Genomic DNA, 22,454 nt, shown 5'->3' with positions numbered 1-22,454 from the left:
AGGCCCGTACAGGACCTGCAACATGCGGTCGTGCATTATCCTGCTGAAATGTAGGGTTTCGCAGGGATCGAATGAAGGGTAGAGCCGCGGGTCGTAACACATCTTAAATTTAACGTCCACTGTTCAAAGTGCCGTCAATACGAACAAGAGGTGACCGAGACATGTAACCAATGGCACCCCATACCATCACGCCGGGTGATACGCCAGTATGACAATGACGAATACACGCTTCCAATGTGCGTTCACCGCGATGTCGCCAAACACGAATGCGACCATCATGATGCTGTAAACATAACCTGGATTCATCCGGAAAAAGGACGTTTTGCCATTCGTGCAACCAGGTTCGTCGTTGAGTACACCATCGTAGGCGCTCCTGTCTGTGATGCAGCGTCAAGGGTAACTGCAGCCATGGTCTCCGAGCTGATAGTCCATGCTGCTGCAAACGGTGTCGAGCTGTTCGTGCAGATGGTTGTTGTCTTGCAAACGTCCGCATCTGTTGACTCAGGGATCTAGACGTGGCTGCACGATCCGTTACAGCCATGCGGATAATATGCCTGTCATTTCGACTGCTAGTGATACGAGGCCTTTGGGATCCAGGACGGCGTTCCGTAACCCTCCTGAACCCACCGATTCCATATTTTGCTAACAGTCATTGGATCTCGACCAACGCGAGCAGCAATGTCGCGATACGATAAACCGCAATCGCGATACGCTACAATATGACCTTTATCAAAGTCGGGAATGTTATGGTACGCATTTCTTCTCCTTACGCGAGGCATCACAGTAACGCTTCACCAGGCAAAGCTGGCCAACTGCTGTTTGTGGTTCCCGGCGGAGGTTCGAGTCCTCCCTCGGGCATGGGTATGTGTGTTTGTCTTTAGGATGATTTAGGTTAAGTAGTGTGTGAGCTTAAGGACTGATGACCTTAGCAGTTAAGTCCCATAAGATTTCATAATATTTTTTCTTTTTTTTTTCTTTTATTTGTGCATGAGAAATCGGATGGAAACTTTCCTCATGTCAGCACGTTGTAGGCGTCACCACCGGCGCCAACCTTGTGTGAATGCCCTGAAAAGCTAATCATTAGCATATCACAGCATCTTCTTCCTGTCGGTTTAATTTCGCGTCTGTAGCACGTCATCTTGGTGGTACAGCAACTTTAATGGCCAGTAGTGTATGTACCTAAATGGTGGTTTCGCACCAAGTCCAGCGAGTGCAACAAGGTGAAGGTTACCTGATGTTTTGGGGTGGCATTATGTGGGGCTGACGTACGCCGCTGGTGGTCATGGAAGGCGCCGTATCGGCTGTATGATACGTGAGTGCCTTCCTCCGATCGATAGTGCAACCATATCGGCAGCATATTGGCGGGGCATTCGTCTTCAAGGACGACAATTCGCGCCCCCATCGTGGACATATTGCGAATGACTTCCTTCAGAATAACGACATCACTCGATTAGAGTGGCCAGCATGAACCCTAGTGAACATGCCTGGGACAGGTGAAAACGGCTATTTATGTATGACGTGACCCACCAACCTCTCTGAGGGAACTACGTCGAATCGCCGTTGAGGAGTGGGACAATCTGAACCAACAGTGCCTTAATGAACTTGTGGATAGTATGCCACGACGAAGACAGGCATGCATCAATGCAAGAGGACGTGCTACTGGGTATTAGCGGTACCGGTGTGTACAGCAATCTGGACCACTACCTCTGAAGGTCTCGCTGTATGGTGGTACAACATGCAATATGTGGTTTCCATGAGCAATAGAAAGCGCGGAAATGATGTTTATGATTATCTCTATGCCTATTTTCCATACAGGTGCCTGAACTCTCGGAACCGTGGTGTGTGTGTAGCCCTGTGTATAGCCCTGGGTTCGGTGTGTGTCGGCGGTGGGGTGGGTGGACTGCTGTGGCCTGGTGTGGGGTTGAGAACCCCTGAGGGCCATGGCAGGACGAAGCCGCTACGACGTTTCTAGGTCCCCGGTTTAATACACACAATAAAACCCTTGCAATATCCTCATATACTTTCTGTATCTCTTCATCTTCAGCTTGCGACATCAGCATGTATACCTAAACTATCGTTGTCGTTGTTGGCTTGCTGTCGATTCTAACGAGAACAACCATATCACTGAACTGTTCACTGTAACACACTCTCTGCTCTACCTTCCTGTTCATAGCGAATCCTACACCCGTTATACCATTTTATGCTGCTGTTGATATTACGCTATACTCACCTGACCAGAAATCGTCGTCTTTTTTTCCGTTTCACTTCACTGACCTTTACTGTATCTAGATTTTTTAGTTTCCCTGCCACATTCAAGCTTCTAACATTCCATTCCCAGACTCGTAAACGTTATCTTTTCGTTGATTATTCTGTCTTTTCTCATGGTCACCTCCCTTTTGGCGTTATGGGGTGGCAGCAAGAAGGGCATCCGGCCACCCCTTATAGTTCACCGTGCCAAATCCGTACTTAACCCTGCCGACCTTGCACACAATGTGGGATAAAGGCAGTGTCAGAAGAAGAAAAGAAGATAGGTCGCAGTGTAAACACGGAAAACGAACGCTGGAAATGCTTTCGCGAGTTGTCGTCATGACTTTCTGTGAAAGTCATTTAGTGTTTTGGTAATGACGAAAGGATGTAAAAGGCGACTGTATGTGACCGTAAAATGTTAAAATTAAGTAGATGGTGTGAACATTGCAGCAGCGGAGTGGTATTCAGGCATGTAAAAGCAAAGTGTACAAAATAAATATCCCATTGGCAACATGGATAAATATGTCATTAGGTAGTAATGTATGCGCTATAATGAACGGTTCAAATAGTGCAAACTTTTTGTGAACTTCACAGTTCTTGTTCCACAGAACCGGCCTAAAAAGAAAGTTCTGTCTTTGGGACTTCGTTTTAGAAATTACACCAGTAAACGAGTCATCATGTATCTGAACATGACTATGTAGTTTCTAGAAAGCCACGTTGCATCTACTTCTACATCTTCGAGATTACTCTGCTATTTAAAATGAAGTGCCTGGCAGAGAGTTCGGTGAACCACCGTCAAGCTGTCTGTCAACCGTTTCACTCTCGAACGGCGCGCGGGAAAAATGAACACTTAAATTTTTCTGTGCGATCCCTAATTTCTCTTATTTTATCGTGGTGATTATTTCTCCTTATGTAGGTGGGTGCCAACAGAATGTTTTTGCAATCGGAGGAGAAAACTGGTGATTGAAATTTCATGATAGTATCCTGTCGCAACGAAAAATGCCTTTGTTTTAATGATTGATACTGCCACTCACGTATCATGTCTGTGGCACTATCGGGGAGATACTTCCCGGTAATGCAAAACGAGCTGCCCTTCATTGTACGTTTCCGATGTAATCCGTCAGTCCCACCTGATGCGGATCCCACACGGCACAGCAGTAGTCCAGAATAGGGCGGACAAGTGTGGTGTAAGCAATCTCTTTAGCAGACCTGTTGCACCTTCTAAGTGTTCTGCCAATGAATCGCAGTCTTTGGTTTGCTCTATCTATAATATTATCTATGTGATCGTTCCAATTTAGGTTATTTGTAATTGTAATCCCTAAGTATTTAGTTGAATTTACAACCTTAAGATTTGTGTGACTTATCGCGTAATCGATTTTTACGAAAAATTAAGTATTGTAGAGAAAGCAATGTGTGGTTTATTCAAGCGAAGCCTGGATTCACACACGTCAAATTATGGCTGATTGTGTACGAGGAGCACAGTCGCACAACAATGACTTTTAGTGTTTAACCGGAGCGCTACTCAGACATCGTCGTGTAGACGTATAGCGTGTGACAGCGGTCCACTGCTAAGGATATTAGAGTGTACGCTGTTACTGCTTCCCCTCCCTGTTTCTGTGGCGTCAAGACGATGGTGCTGCCACACTGGTCGGGCCGCTACAGTCTGGAACCGAGCCACCGCTACGGTCGCAGGTTCGAATCCTGCCTCGGGCATGGATGTGTGTGATGTCCTTAGGTTAGTTAAGTTTAAGTTGTTCTAAGTTCTAGGTCACTGATGACCTCAGAAGTTAAGTCCCATAGTGCTCAGAGCCAATTGAACCATTTGAACTGGTAGGGCCACCGACTTTTTTTTCTTTTTTTTTTCGCGTAACGCTCTCCCTTTAGCATTAGTCTTGCTGCGTGTAGCAGCTCAATGCCGCAAACGGCGACGGTGTTCTCATGTTCTCCCTGTTGTAGCAGGAGTAGGAGGGGAGATGTTGGCAGCACTGGCGGCGGTGTGCCAGTGGGTGGGCGCCGTGGTGCTGGCGTCGCTGATGGTGTGGCTGGTCGGTGTCGCCCTGGACAAACTGAGGCCGCTGCGGCTGCTCGACCGGCTGCCGTCGCGCGCCGTCCTCATCACAGGTCAGCAACGAACTCACCTAACGGCATTATTTCTTAGACTGTAGTTGTACATACTCTGACCAGCCATAACATTGTAGCCACGGAACCTATCATCAAAATAAACCCTTCCAGGGGATAGCAGTGTAACCCAGTGAGGGATAACTGCCAGTCAAATGTTCAAATGTGTATGAATTCCTACGGGACCAAACTGCTGAGGTCATCGGTCCCTAGACGCACATACTACTTGCACTTATTTATTTTATTTAATCGTATGGCTAGGCCCCCCGTCGGGCAGACCATTCGCCAGGTGCTGGTCTTTCAATTTGACGCCACTTCGGCGAGCTGCAGTCGATGAGGATGTTAGGATGATGATGAGGACAGCACCCAGTCTCTGGGCGGAGAAAATTCCCTGACGCAGTCGGGAATCGAACCCGGGCCCAGAGGATTGACAATCCGTCACGCTGACCATTCAGCTACCGGGGGCGGACGACTACTTGAACAAAACGTAAGCTAAGAACAACACACACATCCATGCCTGAAGGAGGACTCAAACCTCCGGTAGCAAGGGCTGTGCAATCCCTGACATGGCGCCCTAGACCGCGCAGCTATTTCCCGCAGCTGCCAGTCAGACACAGGCACAGTACATGTACTATCAGTGAGCGTGCTGTTCGTTTGTAGGACGGGGAAGGTGCGCAGTCTGTCTGAGTTTGACCGAAGGCAGATTGTGATGACCCAGAGGCTCGGCACGAGCGTTTCGGGTTTGGTGTTCCAGGAGTATTGTGGTGTCTTCAACACGTGAGGAAACCAAGGTAAAACGTCGTCCAGACGTCGCGGGGTGGGACGGCCACCCCTCGTTACAGACGTCGGACGTCGTAGGCTGGACAGCCTTGTAAAAGAGGACAGGCGGCGAATTGTCGCGAAACTTGCATAAGACTTTAATGATGGACAGAGTACAAGTGGTCTGAACACACGGTGCACCGAACACTCCTAGTGATGAGTCTCCACAGCCGACGACACATGCATGTCCCAGTGTTAACACCACGACATTGGCAACAACGACTGAAATACGCACGTAACCATCGACACTGGACGTTGGCGTAATGGTAGAGCGTTGCATCATCTGATGAATTCCGATGGGAGGGAGCGAATCTGTCGTCTTCCAGGGGAACAGCCCCTTGACATCTGTAATGTGGGACGGAGAGAAGCTGCCGGCGTTCCATTATACGCTGGGGAACACACACGTGGGCATCCATGGGGCCAGCGGAGCTCCTGCAACGCATCTTGATGGCCAAAGAATATTGTACACTTGTTGCAAACCACGTACACACCTTCTTGACGATTATGTTTCCCGAAAGCAGTGAAGAAGGTTACTGTGGCCGAGCGGTTCTAGACGCATCAGTCCGGAACCACGCGGCTGCTACGGTCGCAGGTTCGAATTCTGCCTCGGGCATGGATGTGTCTGATGGCCGTAAGTTAGTTAGGTTTAAGTAGTTCTACGTCTAGGGAACTGATGACCTCAGATGTTAAGTCCCATAGTGCTTAGAGCCATTTGAACCCGAAAGCAGTGGCATTTTTCAACAACAGAATGCGCCATTGAAGAGGCCAAGTGTGTGATGGAGTTGTTTGAGGAACACAGTGGCGTGTTTCAGTTGATGTGCTTGGCCCCCAACTCGCCAGATCTGAACCCTATCGGACACAACTGGGATGTGGTTCAATGTGGCGTCAGACCTCATTACCCCCCTCCGCCCCTTCCGGAATTTATGGCAATTAAGTAACCTTTGTGTGCAGCTGTGCGACCTGCCAAGGCCCCATTGCTTTCATGCCAAGAAGCGTCGACACTGTTACCCGTCCCAAAGATAGACATACCGGCTATTAGCTAAGTGGTCGTAGTGTTCTGGCTGATCAGTGTACTTTGTATATACGTGTGCCCGCAGCAATTTTTATTAATTTTTTATTAACTATTTTCCAGGATGAATTTTTTCTCCGCGGTGTTTTTAAACTTCCTGGCAGATTAAAACTATGTGTCGGCCGAGACTGAAACATGGGATCTTTGCCTTTCGTGGACAACTGCTCTGCCGCCAAAGCTACCGCTAGAGGCAGTAGCGGAAGCGGAGCTGTGTTGGCGGGTCATGAATCGTGCTTTTACAGCTCCGTCGGTAGAGCTCTATCCCGGGACAGCTTTGAGTCCCGGTCCATTTGACAATTTTAATCTTCCAGGAAGTTTCAGATCAGTGCGCACTCCACGGCCGAGTGAAAATTCCTCCTGGAAACAGCCCCTTCCCCTGTGGCTAATCATTTCTCTGTTACATCCTTACATCCAGAATGTTCAGTTCCGCAAGGAATTCAGGAATATTTCTGTGGAATCTGCAACGCGTCCGAGGGATACTGGCGGAAGCGGAGTTGTGAAGGCGGCTCGATAGCTCTGTCAGTAGCGCACTTAACCCGCGAATGTCAAAGGTCCAAGGATCGGTTTCCGGTCCGACATACATCAGAAGCTTCGCAAATTCTTTCGAGATAATGGACGACCTTCATTGTCGGTTTCATGCACGATAATCCCGTTCTGTACGCTGTTAAGCTGCTTTCTTCATTGACAACCCTGTAATAGAGATATAACTTCCTGCAAGAAGACCGTAGTTCACCTTTCAGCTACATTTCCAGAGCACGCTGAACGTATTTGTACTTCTTTTCAGTCTGGTCCATCTGTCAAATTGTTTCTCAAATCGTCAGCGAGAAAATTTATAGATGTCGTGATGTACATAACAGTAAAAAGATAACTTTCAAAGAGGCAACATGAAACACAGTATTGCAACTAAGAGAAGAGGTTGCTGTGCCAATAGGAGTGTTCGTTTACTAGATGCTAATTTTCAAGCATATAAAAACACAGTTCATTATAATGACACTGAGAGCAGGATAAGGTTACGATTGTGGTTGAGGCTGTAATCAGTTACTCTTGGTTGCACAAGAAATTAAAATTTTAAAACTACCTCTAAAAAAACACAATTGACTGTACTACGGCTGAAGGCCTTATCACAGAAAAAAAATCCACAATTCCAACAGTAACCTCAGACAACAAACGGCTGAAGGCCTGAATTAGAAGTCAGTTAAACAATTCCAAATAGCACACATCTCAACAAATACCTTGCTTTTAAAACAAGTTTGCTTTAAAAAAACTTATTGTAACACGGCTGAAGGCCTTATTATGAAAGAAGTAAAATTATTGTTCGGCTGAAGGCCACACACAACTTCAAATCATAAAACGGCTGAAGGCTTGGATTAGAAGTCAAAGAAAAATTCCAAACAGGAACTTTAAAATATATACCTTGCTTTTAAAACAAGTTTGCTTAAAAAACTTACTGTAACACGGCTGAAGGTCTGATCCCAAAAGAAGTAAAATTATTGCTCAGCTGAAGGCCATATCTACAATAATTAGAAAATCATCACTATCTAAGGAGTCAGGACAAGTGGTTCTCAGCAAGTGGTCCAAGAGTCGGCCTGAGAAGGTAACTCATACATAAGGTAAGATGAGGCAGGCAGCCAAGAGTTGTACTCACGTAACAGGATGGCAACTGAAACTAGGGGCAGCTGAAGCGCCGTCCGACAGCCTAACCAATTCACCTAACTTCAGATCACTAGTACGGCGATGGAGTATTTTAAGGAAGGGGTGAAGAGGCAGACAGCACTACGTCTTCAGAAAACATCCAAGGCTGAAGGAAACACTAGAACCAAGGTAGACCTCCCAAAAAATATGCACAACACAATACAAGAGGCTGCCAAACTGCACGCCGTGTCGGACAGCATCAACACGAAGAGGAAAGGTACATTGCCGGAAAAGTGCGCTAACCTCCAGGGCAGGTAGCTAGGGCGTTAGCTGCCACAACGCAGAAAATACCGAGGGTTGCACTTCACTAATAAGAATAATACTAAATTAAATAGAGAAACACGGCTGCGATATTTCACCGCCTCGAAACACTTAACTCGTTGCCGCCAGGCTCAGCGGCCCTGGCGGCAACGACCCGCCAACCAAAGTCGAGATCTCAGAATAGTCGAGGTTGTATTAGCAGTCGACTCTTCACTCAACTAAATCGTCCAGGGTTCGGTGTGTAACGAAGTCGTCGCTCTCGCAGCTACCCCTCCTCGATTCAGCAGTGGCAGCACACCGCCTGCGGCCCCGGCTTGCCCTCACACTGCACTGACCTGCTCGCTGCTGAGTCCCAACCAAACTGATGTCCGCTTGCAACTACACACAAAATGCAGTTCGCAGACAGCATTACAATAACTGCTCATTCAAAACCACAAGATACACACGGATCCGGGAAAACAATTCCACCATCTACTCACAATACTACGAACCAACACGGAAGAATTTTAAGTCGGCACAAACACAGAGATCCAGAAGCGGTCGGAAGACCAAATGCACGTCGTTTGCTGTGACGACCAACCAACGGTCGTTCCCACTCAAGTCAGGCACGCGAAAGGTCCCAGAATAGATCGTGGACTGACAACTTATTTCCATAAGGTCACTTTGACGGGCGGACACACACACACACACACACACACACACACACACACACACACACACACACACACCAGTCTCACTACTCCAATATCGCGGTCCATTCAACTAAAACTCGCTGAATCCGGTCCTTGATGTTGTCGTGCACTCTCGCGACCGCATCCTTCTGTCGGACAGTGCATGTGTGTCGCCAGCGGTCGGGCAAGTAGTGGCTTTACGAACCTCACTGCTCCGTCCCAACTCCACTCCCCTAGCTCAACACATGACGACCCGGAAATACTAGGGGCCGCTCCAAAGATGGTACTACGTACGTGCTATCGATATGTGCTGCTGCTGCACCTCATGGACAGACAAGGCGAGCAAACGTAGTGGGGCCAGTGAACACACTAAGAAAACGAGACGCCACTGTCGCTATTACAAGATGGCAAGCTATGAACGGCATCAACGCAGTCGTCACAGACTAAAAAGAAACTTGGTGTAGAAATGTCCCAAGGAAGTCAAGTCTACAGCTCGAATGCCCATACCAATCACAAGAGAACTGCCCAACAACTGTCCAAGAGAAAACAAATTCCACAATCGGGTAACTGTTAAAACTTCTTCAGTCTATATTCACAATTTTTATTTTCGCTACTGAGAAGCAGACAAGATAAAAGTTGCTGTTATAGACTAAAATTAATACACTCCTGGAAATTGAAATAAGAACACCGTCAATTCATTGTCACAGGAAGGGGAAACTTTATTGACACATTCCTCGGGTCAGATACATCACATGATCACACTGACAGAACCACAGGCACATAGACACAGGCAACAGAGCATGCACAATGTCGGCACTAGTACAGTGTATATCCACCTTTCGCAGCAATGCAGGCTGCTATTCTCGCATGGAGACGATCGTAGAGATGCTGGATGTAGTCCTGTGGAACGGCTTGCCATGCCATTTCCACCTGGCGCCTCAGTTGGACCAGCGTTCGTGCTGGATGTGCAGACCGCGTGAGACGACGCTTCATCCAGTCCCAAACATGCTCAATGGGGGACAGATCCGGAGATCTTGCTGGCCAGGGTAGTTGACTTACACCTTCTAGAGCACGTTGGGTGGCACGGGATACATGCGGACGTGCATTGTCCTGTTGGAACAGCAAGTTCCCTTGCCGGTCTAGGAATGGTAGAACGATGGGTTCGATGACGGTTTGCATGTACCGTGCACTATTCAGTGTCCCCTCGACGATCACAAGAGGTGTACGGCCAGTGTAGGAGATCACTCCCCACACCATGATGCCGGATGTTGGCCCTGTGTGCCTCGGTCGTATGCAGTCCTGATTGTGGCGCTCACCTGCACGGCACCAAACACGCATACGACCATCATTGGCACCAAGGCAGAAGCGACTCTCATCGCTGAAGACGACACGTCTCCATTCGTCCCTCCATTCACGCCTGTCGCGACACCACTGGAGGCGGGCTGCACGATGTTGGGGCGTGAGCGAAAGACGGCCTAACGGTGTGCGGGACCGTAGCCCAGCTTCATGGAGACGGTTGCGAAAGGTCCTCGCCGATACCCCAGGAGCAACAGTGTCCCTAATTTGCTGGGAAGTGGCGGTGCGGTCCCCTACGGCACTGCGTAGGATCCTACGGTCTTGGCGTGCATCCGTACGTCGCTGCGGTCCGGTCCCAGGTCGACGGGCACGTGAACCTTCCGCCGACCACTGGCGACAACATCGATGTACTGAGGAGACCTCACGCCCCACGTGTTGAGAGCAATTCGGCGGTACGTCCACCCGGCCTCCCGCATGCCCACTATACGCCGTCGCTCAAAGTCCGACAACTGCACATACGGTTCACTTCCACGCTGTCGCGGCATGCTACCAGTGTTAAAGACTGCGATGGAGCTCCGTATGCCCCGGCAAACTGGCTGACACTGACGGCGGCGGTGCACAAATGCTGCGCAGCTAGCGCCATTCGACGGCAAACACCACGGTTCCTGGTGTGTCCGCTGTGCCGTGCGTGTGATCATTGCTTGTACAGCCCTCTCGCAGTGTCCGGAGCAAGTATGGTGGGTCTGACACACCGGTGTCAATGTGTTCTTTTTTTCCATTTCCAGGAGTGTATATTTCTTCTGATGATGTTGGTCGAAGCTCCAGCTGACCGTATGCTGTGAATATGCGATAACTGTTTTCAGAATTCATGGCACACACGGCTCATCTTGCGGAATTTGCGAAGAGAGTTTTCGCGGTCTCGCCGTAATGAATTTATGACTGTATGGTTAGAAGAATTCGTTTCTGAACGAAATTTTAAGAACTTTGGTTAAGTGGTATGGCAGACTGATGGTTCAGGTAAGTGTTACCTATGCGTGTGTTGGCAGAATAGAGGGGTGCGTTGACTATAAGTAGGAGCACTTAATTTTCGTAGTGTCTGCAGATGTTTAAGCTTTCGTTACTAACAGCTGCTAGTCAAACAAAATGGCCGGAAATATGACGGCGCACAGAAGTTTCGCGTTCAAGGTTAGAACAGCCTCTCTGGTACCTTTACATTTTCTAAAGCCAAAGTGATCAAGTAACAGATCCTCCTCAAATGCCGGCCGGGGTGGCCGAGCGGTTCTAGGTGCTACAGTCTGGAACCGCGCGTCCGCTACGGTCGGAGGTTCGAATCCTGCCTCGGGCATGGATGTGTGTGATGTCTTTAGGTTAGTTAGGTTTAAGTAGTTCTAAGTTCTAGGGGGCGGATGACATCAGAAGTCAGAAGTTGAGTCCCATAGTGCTCAGAGCCATTTGAACCTCCTCAAATAAATTACGTGAATTCAGCCGGATGTATTTGCCGTCGTCTGTGTAATATTCTTGTCAGAAAACTGGATATCTAACACACGAGTACTTGCCCGCGAAAGGCAAAAGTCCCGAGTTCGAGTCACGGTCCAGCACACAGTTTTACTCTGCCAGGAAGTTTCTTATCTAATACACCTTGCATCCAAGTGAGATGCACCCCTACCAAATTGGGGGCAACCAAGTAGGAGAGGTGAGGGTATTCTGTTATCTTGGAAGAAAAATAACGTATGTAGAACGGAGCAAGAAGGATATAAAAAGCAGACTTACAGAGTCAAAGACTATATTCGTGCCCAAAATAAGTCTGCTTGTATCAAACAGCGGCTTTAATTTGGAAAGAACCTTCCAAGAATGTACGTCTGCAAGTGAGCCACCGTCCTTTGAGGAGCCGGAGAAAAAAGATAATTGAAGCGCTTGAGATGTGGTGCCACACAAGAATGCTGAAAATTAGATGGACTGATAAGAGAAAAAAACAAGGTGGTTCATAGCAGAACTGATGCGGGAAATAAGCTGGCAAACACTTATAAGAAGGAGAGAAAACTTCCATTGTACTAGAGGTTGCTGCAAGCGCTACTCTTAGATCAAGTCTTAGTGGAGGGGGGGCGGGGGGGGGGGGGGGAGGGCGAAGCCGGCATCAAACCATCAAACCAGTCAGATTGGCTTTGAGCACTATGCGACTTAATTTCTGAGGTCATCAGTCGCCTAGAACTTAGAACTAATTAAACCTAGCTAACCTAAGGACATCACACACATCCATGCCCGAGGCAGAATTGGAACCTGTGATCGTAGCGGTCGCTCGGCTCCAGACTGCAGCGCTTAGAACTGCACGGACACTCCGGCCGGCCCAGTCACATTGATAACGTTACTAAAAAAATAGATATAATAGACCATAACCCTTGCTGACTGCACTGGTTATGCACGACATCCCAGTTGACAGCCTGTTTTGGATGTATTAAGTCGAACTTATTTGAGTGAGTCGCACCAAGTCATGGACGTGCCATCAATTCGTACTCTTGGAATAGCATACTAATATGTTCTAATACGTTGCGCACAAAAACGGAATTTTTCCAGGGCTCACACCTCGAGTTCAGTCTGTAGAAAGATACAGTCATGTGTTTTGTGTGTCTCTTGGGTTGGGGACTATATGTATACGCAACAGAAGGATCGTCTTAGTGTCACTATCTTACAGTACAGGGTCAAAGTAAGAAGATTATACACTTCCTCCAGCTTAGGCATACGAAACTAATCAGTTGATTGTCTTTACTAATCATGTGGTCTACGGTGGTCCTTAGGGGGTCTGTGGACGCACCGTTACTTCATGGGCGGTTCCTGAGGAAACATGGAAAGAAGTTTTCTACCGGTCTTCATATCAAAATCGAACGGCGGATTACAAAAAGGCTGTGCACAGCAAATGGATGAAATTTTTACGATGCATTCCTCAGATTCAGATATTGAAGAAACTTAAAAAATTTCTTTATGTTTTTATCCGCTGCCGTGATACAGAGGTCCTAATTTACCTTACTTATGCACCAAAAATATGCACGTATATTCCTGTGTGAAGCGAAAACGTTTTTTATAGTGACGTCGCACGGAAAAATATGCTGTAAAGTTTCTCCGTTACTGTCATAAGATTTCTAGGAAGCCCATATTGTAGTAGTGAACCACATGCGAGACATTTTGCACTTAAAATCTGGACTGAGGTGTAAAATGATTTTTGTGTTATTTCCTTTTCATGTAAGTAAATTTTCAAATTTTACTAACCAATACATTTCTTCTCATATAAGTGACATGACCTTTTGCAGCAGGGAGAAGAAGGAAACCAGCGGAAACTGCTAATATCGAAGAAATAATAGTGCGAATAGGCTCCTGTTTCGCTCTGACTGAAAAGTGGGGTATGAGTTACTTGAATCCACCTTAGTCAGCACCTTCAAAAATTTCCTCAAAACATATTGGTGCTTCTTTGCTCGGAGACAGTGGCAACGGGAAAGAGAAGGGAAAGTAATAAATATTGGAAAATAGTAGACAGTCGTTGTGCTGCAGAAAGAGCAAAGGAGATAACGGCTGTGTCAGAGACAGAGAGGGACACCAGGTAGTGGAAAGTATTCGTAGTTGACAGTGACGGAAAGTTCTAGGGAAAGAGTGAAGGTGACAGTGGTACATGAATAAAAATAAGGAGAGATTGGATCTGGTTGATAGCCAGTGATAATGAGAGACAGAGTCTATGACAATGAAAAACGGGAAGAGAGAGAGATAGTGACAGCGAGAAGAAACAGTGGCTGTGAGAATGAATAAATGAATGAAATAGTAGCAGCAAGAGAGCGACAGCGATAGAGACAGGAAACAGTAAAAGTGGAACAGACCGAAAGATACTGTGGCTATGACACAGGAGAAAGTGACAGCAACTTACAGCGATGAAGTAGTGGGTGTGGCAGAGGTGTAGTGGGAGAGGGAAATGAGCTGCATGATAAAAAGAGTACGAACATGTTTAATTGTCAACATTTTTGGGAACTTTTTTAAAGGTGCTGAGAAAGACAGAGTGAGGCAGCTAATACACCAGTTTTCACTCCGAATCTTTTAAATAAACAGAAACATATTAGCTTTGTTTTCTCTCCAATAGGAGTATTTTCCGCTGGTTGTTTACATGACTGAAATTCGTAATGAACAGAATTGTTTTGCATTTGTTAGAATTTATTTTCACCTTCCAGACAGTGATGTTTGGTTTGTGGGGCGCTCAACTGCGCGGTCATCAGAACTCGTAGAAAGTCCCAATTTTTACACTGTCCAATCTAGCCACCGTCACGAATGATGATGATGAAGATGAAATGATGAGAACGACACAAACAGCCAGTCCTCGGTCAGAGAAAATCCCCAACCTGGTCGGGAATCGAAGCCGAGACCCCTTCCACACAGTGCATATATGGTCAATTTTATCCAAATGTCTCTGGAGATACCTAACAATATACAATGACGTGACAAAAGTCATTGGATACTTCCTAGTATAGGACCTCCTTTTGCCCGACGATGTGCAGTAACACAACATGGCGTGGGCTCGATAAATCGTTGGAAGTCCCCTGCAGAAACAGCGATCCATGCTGTCTCTACAGCCGTCCATAACTGCGAAAGTATTGCCGGTGCAGAATTTTATGCACAACTGACCTCTCGATTACGGCCCGTAAATGTTGGATGAGATTACTATCGGGCGATTTGGGAAGCCAAATCAAATATTCAAATGTGTGTGAATTCCTAAGGGATCAAACAGCATAGGTCATCGGTCCCTAGACTTACACACTACTTAGACTAAGTTAAAGTAACTTATGCTAAGAACAATAAACACACCCATGCCCGAAGGAGGACTCGAACCTCCTGCAGGAGGACGCCTTAAACCGAGCGGCCACTCCGCGTGGCGTAGCCAAATCATTCGCGTTAATGTCCAGAATGTTCTTCAAGTGAATCGCGAACAGTTGTGACTCGGTGACATGCCGCGTTGTCATCAATAGAAATTCCATCGTTGTTTGGGAAAATTGAGTCCATCAATGGTTGTAAATGGTCTCCAAGTATCCGAACATAATCACTTCCAGTCAATGACCGGTACGGTCGGTTCATTTGGACCGGAGAACCTAGAGGATCCAGTCCATTCCATGTAAATACAGCCTACACCATTGAGGAGCAACCAAAAGTTTCCACAGTACCTTGTTCACAACTAGAGTCTCTACCATCAGCTATCACCAACTGAAATCAGGACTCATCTGATCAGGCCAAGGTTTTCGAGTCGTCTATGGTCCAACCGATATGGTCACAAACCCAGGAGAACCGTTGCAGGAGGTTTTACCAAAGGCACTCCAATCAGTCGTCCACTACCATCGCCCATTAACACCAAATTTCGTCGCAATGTCCTAATGGATGCGTTCTTCGTACGTCCCACATTGATATCTGCAATTATTTTTTGTTCGGTGTTGCTTGTCTGTTAGCACTGACAGCTCTACACAAACTGTGCTGCTCTCGGTCGTGAAGTGAAGGCCGTTTACCACTGTGTTGTCTGTGGTGAGAGGTAGCGCCTTAAATTGACAATATAGATCTCGGTATGTTGCATTTCCTAACGATTTCCGAAATGGAATGTCCAGTGTGTCTACCTCCAACTGCCATACCGTGCTCAAATCTGTTAATTCCCATCGTGCGGCCATAATCACGTCGGAAACCTTTTTACATTAGTCACCTGAGTACAAATGATAGCTCTTCCAATGCACTGCCCTTTTATACCACGTACACATGATACTAACGTCATCTGTGTAAGTGCACATTGCTATTCCATGAATTGCGTCACCTCAGCGTAGTTATGGTTGCGGCAGTTGTCGAACAGCGAGACACCGTCGGCGCATGGCACGCTTTCCTTTTGTGGTCACTCTGGGTACAACCACAATCAGGGGAGCCGCCCGCCACACCCATACAGGTGCGGCACTTGAAGCCCTGGCCATACAGAGCGCGGTCTGCGACCTCGAGTCGCGGCGGGCTGCCCGCGTCCTTGAAATTGTGTCGGGCACACAAAGGTGGTCTTCCCGCCCCGGCGGGCGCGTCTGTCCCAAAAGGAATATTTTCGAGAAGGCCGATGAATAGCTACTAAACTGATTGGAAATGGTAAATGTTTCCGCAAATAATTTGTTTTATTTTATTTATTTATCGTATGATGATACAGAGCTCGGACACAATACATAATTTTAAGAGTGTACAGTGTGAGAAATGACAAGCAAAATACAGGTACAGAATCAAATGTCCAAATCATTATGTAAGCTAAATTATGTTGAGCCATGGTAAAAGTTGCTGTTTTGAAGAGCGCGCCGCAGCGCGTAGTGTGAGGCAGTCGCCCTCCATTTCAGGCGGTGGCGCCGCTGTGGCAATAGCAGCTATGGTGTCTCGCTCTGGTGGGAAAGGGGAAAGCTAGCCTGTTCACGTGTATTTAAGGGGCGCTATGAGCTCGCCAGGGAGTCTGGGAGTTGGTTCAGTGAGTCGACAGAGTCAGTCAGAAGGCAGACACTCGCATGTTAGACAATCGGCTCTAAGTCTCAGTCGCTGTTGGGTTGTGGAGTGAGATGGGTTCGTCGTTACTGCGCTGTTGGACGAGTTTGCAGTCAGCAGCAGGCAAGTCCGCACGGTGCAAGTACGTGCCGGGACCGTGGTTGACGCAGACGGATGGCAGTTCTTCGATCGGTCGGCGGGCCGTCAGATGGCAACATGTGGTCTGCTGAGCATTGACAGCAGTATTAGTCAGGAAGAGTTGGCTGCCAGCAGCAGTCGGATCCGTATGGTGTAGTATTCACCGGAACTGCTGTCGGCGAAAGCGGGCTGCCAATGGTCGTGTGCTCGGCTGGTTGTCATAGCCGACGACTTCTTGGATCCTCAGGATGAACACCATTTTCCGAGACGGGATGTGGCTGGACCTTGTTGGTTCGTTGGAACTGAGCAGCGACGTAGCCTCCACAGCGCAAAGCCAGGCTGAGGCTTTTGGTGGCGGGCACGCGCTGTTGCATTTGGAGGCACTAGCTGCGAGAGCGACTTTTCGCTTTCCTCCGAAGCAGGATCCTCAAGTTGAGTAATTAGTTACTTCTTTTGCAATCTCGACTGTTACAATTTGTTCATTGTTTGTGGTTTGTTGTTTCCTCAGCCATTCACGCGTGTGATAACATATGGTGTGTGTTGTTGTCTAGAACCCGCAGCCTTCTTCCGCAGTGGTTTGACAGTTGTGACTTGTGTTTTCTGTATTCTTTTAAACTTGTCTTGAGTGGTATTTGATGCCTTGATCTTGGTGAGGCCGAGTTAGAAAGTGTAGGCATCTTGGTTTACTTGACATCGGCCGATATTCTCTATTGTTTGTGCAGTTGGATCTGACAGTTGGAAATCGGTCAGATTCTCAGTCGGAGTGCTAGTATGTCTATCGTTCGGAGCTGCCTCTGTCATGTTTGTCGGATTCGGTGTGTTAACGAATTTATTGCATCGAGTGTAACGGCCTACTTCCTGAAATATGTTTTTATCTTGCCTATCATCTTCAGAGGCGGTATATGTGTACTGTAGAGCATGTTAATTCGTTTGGCCAACCTTGTATAATTTTATATAAGATTGCATTTCATGGGCTTTTATTTAAATGGTCATTTTAGTATATAAAATAGCCACCATGCCACCGTAAGACTTTTTTTAGAAGCTGAAATCAAGTTGCACCTTCAGTGGCAAGTTAATCTTTTAATTTTAGTGTTTTGTGCCATTTCCATCCCTCCTACGGGGTGCATAGTTTGTGTGTTTGTGTGATTTGTTAAAACTTTTAGTTTAAAGTGATCTGACGTGTTGCAGATCTGCACCAGTATAGTCTTTCAGAGGTTATTGTGAGCGGTCGTGTCTACGACCGTGTCAAAATGAAGTGGCAAGAGCTTTAGCCGGAAAGCTCATACATTCAAAAATTTGTTTCTTTCTGCCTCTGAATAAATTGTAACTTGATATTTAGAGGGTGCTTTCAGCTTTAAATCTGTTTCTTAAAACAAAAAAACTAAACCAAAAACGGTTTAGGAGTAAAATTCCCATTTGTTAAAAGCATTTTGATTATGATTTCATCAGTTACTCTCTGGCAACTACTCCCATGCTTCCACAGTGTGATTAAATGTGTTAATGTTCTTGACGAATCGCTAGTAAACAAAATAAAATTTTAAGAACATTCTTTGAAGATTAAATCCATGGTTCAATGTACACATTACACAAGTTCTTCGATTTCTAAGTCCAATCTGTTGATCCAGTTGAGCCCTTCAGGTGATGCATGGTGGACGTCATTTATTGATCCCCTGAAGGCTCGTTTTGGGCATTCACCAACAATGTGATTAGTTGTTTGCAGGTCAGCTCCACAGTCACAATCTGGAGATGTTGCCCAGCCGCATTTGTGCTTTAGATATCCGCAGTTCCCTTGTCCTGTTCGGATGCGGTTGATGGTTCTCCATTGGCGTCTGGAGAGTGTGAAACCTGGAACTCGCATGGAAGGCTTTTCAACCAGATGACCGTTGAACACTGGCGATTCTTCCCACTGACTTCTCCATACTTCGTTGATATTAAAGTTGGGGGCTTCAAGATGTGCATTTCGCCAAGTTGGTTTTCTTGATTTCAGACGCTATGCTCTGCTATTAATATATCGCTGTGTATGGGTAGCTGGGGGTTCTTCTGAATATTTCTCCAGATCTTCAGGCGTGCATCTGATCTTCGTAGAGCTGGAGGTTGGGTTACTTAAAACTGGTAGCCATGCTGTTTGAGTGCTACGTACGTAGCCTGTGATAAGCCGCATTGTCTGGTTGAGTTTCACATATATCTTGCTACAGTGAGCGCTTTTCATCCAAGTGGGACAACAGTATTCGGCGACAGAGTATGATAGTGCCAAAGCAGTTGATCTCAGGTTTTGAGCGCTGCAATACCAGAGATACGAGGTGCATTCAAGTTCTAAGGCCTCCTATTTTTCTCTAATCAAATATTAACCCATAATTGATGAAACTGGCGTTACTTCTCGACGTAATCGCCCTGCAGACGTACACATTTTTCACAACGCTGACGCCATGATTCCATGGCAGCGGCGAAGGCTTCTTTAGGAGTCTGTTTCGACCACTGGAAAATCGCTGAGGCAATAGCAGCACGGCTGGTGAATGAACGGCCACGGTGAGGTCTTTCATTGTTGGAAAAAACCAAAAGTCACTAGGAGCCAGGTCAGGTGAGTGGGGAGCATGAGGAATCACTTCAAAGTTGTTATCACGAAGAAACTGTTGCGTAACGTTAGCTCGATGTGCGGGTGCGTTGTCTTGGTGAAACAGCACACGCGCAGCCCTTCCCGGACGTTTTTGTTGCAGTGCAGGAAGGAATCTGTTCTTCAAAACATTTTCGTAGGATGCACCTGTTACCGTAGTGCCCTTTGGAACGCAATGGGTAAGGATTACACCCTCGCTGTCCCAGAACATGGACGCCATCATTTTTTCAGCACACTGGCGGCTACCCGAAATTTTTTTGGTGCCGGTGAATCTGTGTGCTTCCATTGAGCTGACTGGCGCTTTGTTTCTGGATTGAAAAATGGCATCCACGTCTCATCCATTGTCACAACCGACGAAAAGAAAGTCCCATTCATGCTGTCGTTGCGTGTCAACATTGTTTGGCAACATGCCACATGGGCAACCATGTGGTCGTCCGTCAGCATTCGTGGCACCCACCTGGATGACACTTTTCGCATTTTCAGGTCGTCATGCAGGATTGTGTGCACAGAACCCAGAGAAATGCCAATTCTGGAGGCGATCTGTTCAACAGTAATTCGGCGATCCCCCCAAACAAATCTCTCCACTTTCTCGATCAGGTCGTCAGACTGGCTTGTGCGAGCCCGAGGTTGTTTCAGTTTGTTGTCACACGATGTTCTGCCTTCATTAAAAAAAATGGTTCAAATGGCTCTGAGCACTATGGGACTCAACTGCTGTGGTCATCAGTCCCCTAGAACTTAGAACTACTTAAACCTAACTAACCTAAGGACATCACACACATCCATGCCCGAGGCAGGATTCGAACCTGCGACCGTAGCAGTCGCACGGTTCCGGACTGCGCGCCTAGAACCGCGAGACCACCGCGGCCGGCCTGCCTTCATTAAACTGTCGCACCCACGAACGCACTTTCGACAGATATGGTCCATCACCACATGTCTCCTTCAACTGTCGATGTATTTCAATTGGTTTCACACCACGCAACCTCAGAAAACGAATGATTGCACGCTGTTCAAGTAAGGAAAACGTAGTCATTTTTAGTATTTAAAACAGTTCTCATTCTCGCCGCTGGCGGTAAAGTTCCATCTGTCGTACGCTGCTGCCATCTCTGGGACGTATTGACAATGAACGCGGCCTCATTTTAAAACAATGCGCATGTTTCTATCTCTTTCCAGTCCGGGGAAAAAAAATCGGAGGCCTTATAACTTGAATTTACCTTGTACCAGCAAGCGTCTGAATGATATTATTACGGGTCTTCACTTTTGCGGCCACATTGGAGAGATGTTGTCGGAAAGTTAGGGACCTATCGAGTGCTATTCCAAGGTACTTCGGTGTGCTGCAGTACTTCAAGGTTTGTCCTCGAAGTTTAACTTCTGGTTTATTGTCGGAGTGTCTGTTCCCTAGGTGGAATGCTGAAGTAATAGTTTTCTGAGGGTTTAGGCGGAGGCACCATCTCCTGAAGTATGTGTCCAGGATTTCCATGTCGGCAGTTAACGTGCTTTCAGCAGTGGTGAAACTGGTGCTCTGGGTTACCAAACAGATGTCATCAGCATATATGAATTTCCTTGAGGTTACGGCTGGTCGTTCATAAATTTATAAGTTGAAAAGGGTTACTCGCGTCCGTGATATACCCTAGGTCACACGTGCCTCTTGGTTGGTGCTAAATGAGTAACAACAGCAGAATGAGACCGAACTGCCCGAAAAGGCCTCCCGGTCATAGAATGCAGAGCAAAAACTTATTTTCACAAATGCAATAGGTTGCATAAAATGAAGTACAGTACAATGTTGAGTCCTGGAAATCAGTGTGTATTGCATCTCAAAACATCTGAAACTCTTTACAACAAGTGTATGAGCAACCTTGTGATCAAAACGGAATGCAACATGTAGAAAATCGATCTTCATATAGGCCAATTGCGTGTCTCATTCAAACTAAAATTGTCGAGCCGTACATGGCACTTCCGATGTCAAATCGAATTATTTCCTTGCTTGTTTCTCGCACAAGCAACCGAAGATGTTATTCCACTCAGTTGTTTTATAATATAAATAAAACAATACCTCCTGTCTTACGAGAAGTTGTATGTTTAACACTTGCAGTCTGTAAAGAGTTTACGTACTCGTTAAAACTGAGCAAAGCCTCAGGGCCCGATGGAATCCATATTAAATTTTATACTGTAGCTGAGTTAGCCCCTCTATTAACTACAATGAATCATAGACACCTCGAACCAAAAGCTGTGCCCAATAACTTGAAGAAAGCATGGGTCACACCCGTTTGTAAGAAGGATAGCAGAACTGATCCACAAAACTACCGCCTAATAACCTTCACGCAAATTTTTTGTATCTTAGAACACATTTTGAGCTCAAATGTGATGAGGTATCTCGAAGAGAATGACCTCCTCCATATCAACCAGCAAGGATTTCGAAAACATCGACTGTGTGAAAACTAACTCGGAATTTCCTCATATGACATACTGAAAACCATAAATAAAGGCAGTCAGGTGGAAGTAGCATTTTTCGATTTCCGAAAAGCATTTGACTTAGTATCGTACCTATGCTTACTACCAAAAATACGACTGTGACACGTATCAACTGAAATTTGTGGTTGGTTTGAGGCGTATTTGTTAGTTACAGCAAACTCCAGGGTGCGAAATATTGAACTATATGAAATAAGATCGTCGTAACTGTTGAACGGTTTGCATTAGGACGTTGAAACTACACGGTTGGCCGCAGTTCATGATGGGAATTAGTATGTGCATGCACAGTCTGGCTTAACGACGAAGCCCACTTTCATTTGGATGTGACTGTCAAAAAGGAAAATTGGCACATTTGGAGGACTCCGCATTTCGCAGTCGAGAAGTCTCTTCACCCTCAATGGGTGACAATGCGGCGTGCAGTGTCCAGTCACGGAATAATCGGTATCATATTTCTTGATGGCACTTTGACTACCGAACGGTACGTGAAGGCTTTGGAAGGTGATTTCGTCTTCGTTACCCAAAGTGACCCTGATTTCGACAAGATGTGTTGCATGTA

The 22,454-nt window shown here is 46.6% G+C and overlaps 1 protein-coding gene across 1 annotated transcript in view; it reads left to right on the top strand.

Moving 5' to 3' along the window:
* The window catches only part of LOC126341493 (estradiol 17-beta-dehydrogenase 2-like), a 143,611-nt gene that overhangs the window by 4,152 nt on the left and 117,005 nt on the right, over positions 1 to 22,454 (top strand). The window contains exon 2 of the mRNA XM_050001777.1: positions 4,204 to 4,368. Within this exon, the coding sequence (XP_049857734.1) occupies positions 4,221 to 4,368 (148 nt within the window). The 5' untranslated portion in view covers positions 4,204 to 4,220. The remainder of the gene's footprint in view (positions 1 to 4,203; positions 4,369 to 22,454) is intronic.

Source organism: Schistocerca gregaria, chromosome 1 (assembly GCF_023897955.1).
Source record: "Schistocerca gregaria isolate iqSchGreg1 chromosome 1, iqSchGreg1.2, whole genome shotgun sequence".
In the NCBI taxonomy this organism is placed as follows: domain Eukaryota; kingdom Metazoa; phylum Arthropoda; class Insecta; order Orthoptera; family Acrididae; genus Schistocerca; species Schistocerca gregaria.
This window is presented reverse-complemented; position numbering and strand designations above follow the sequence as displayed.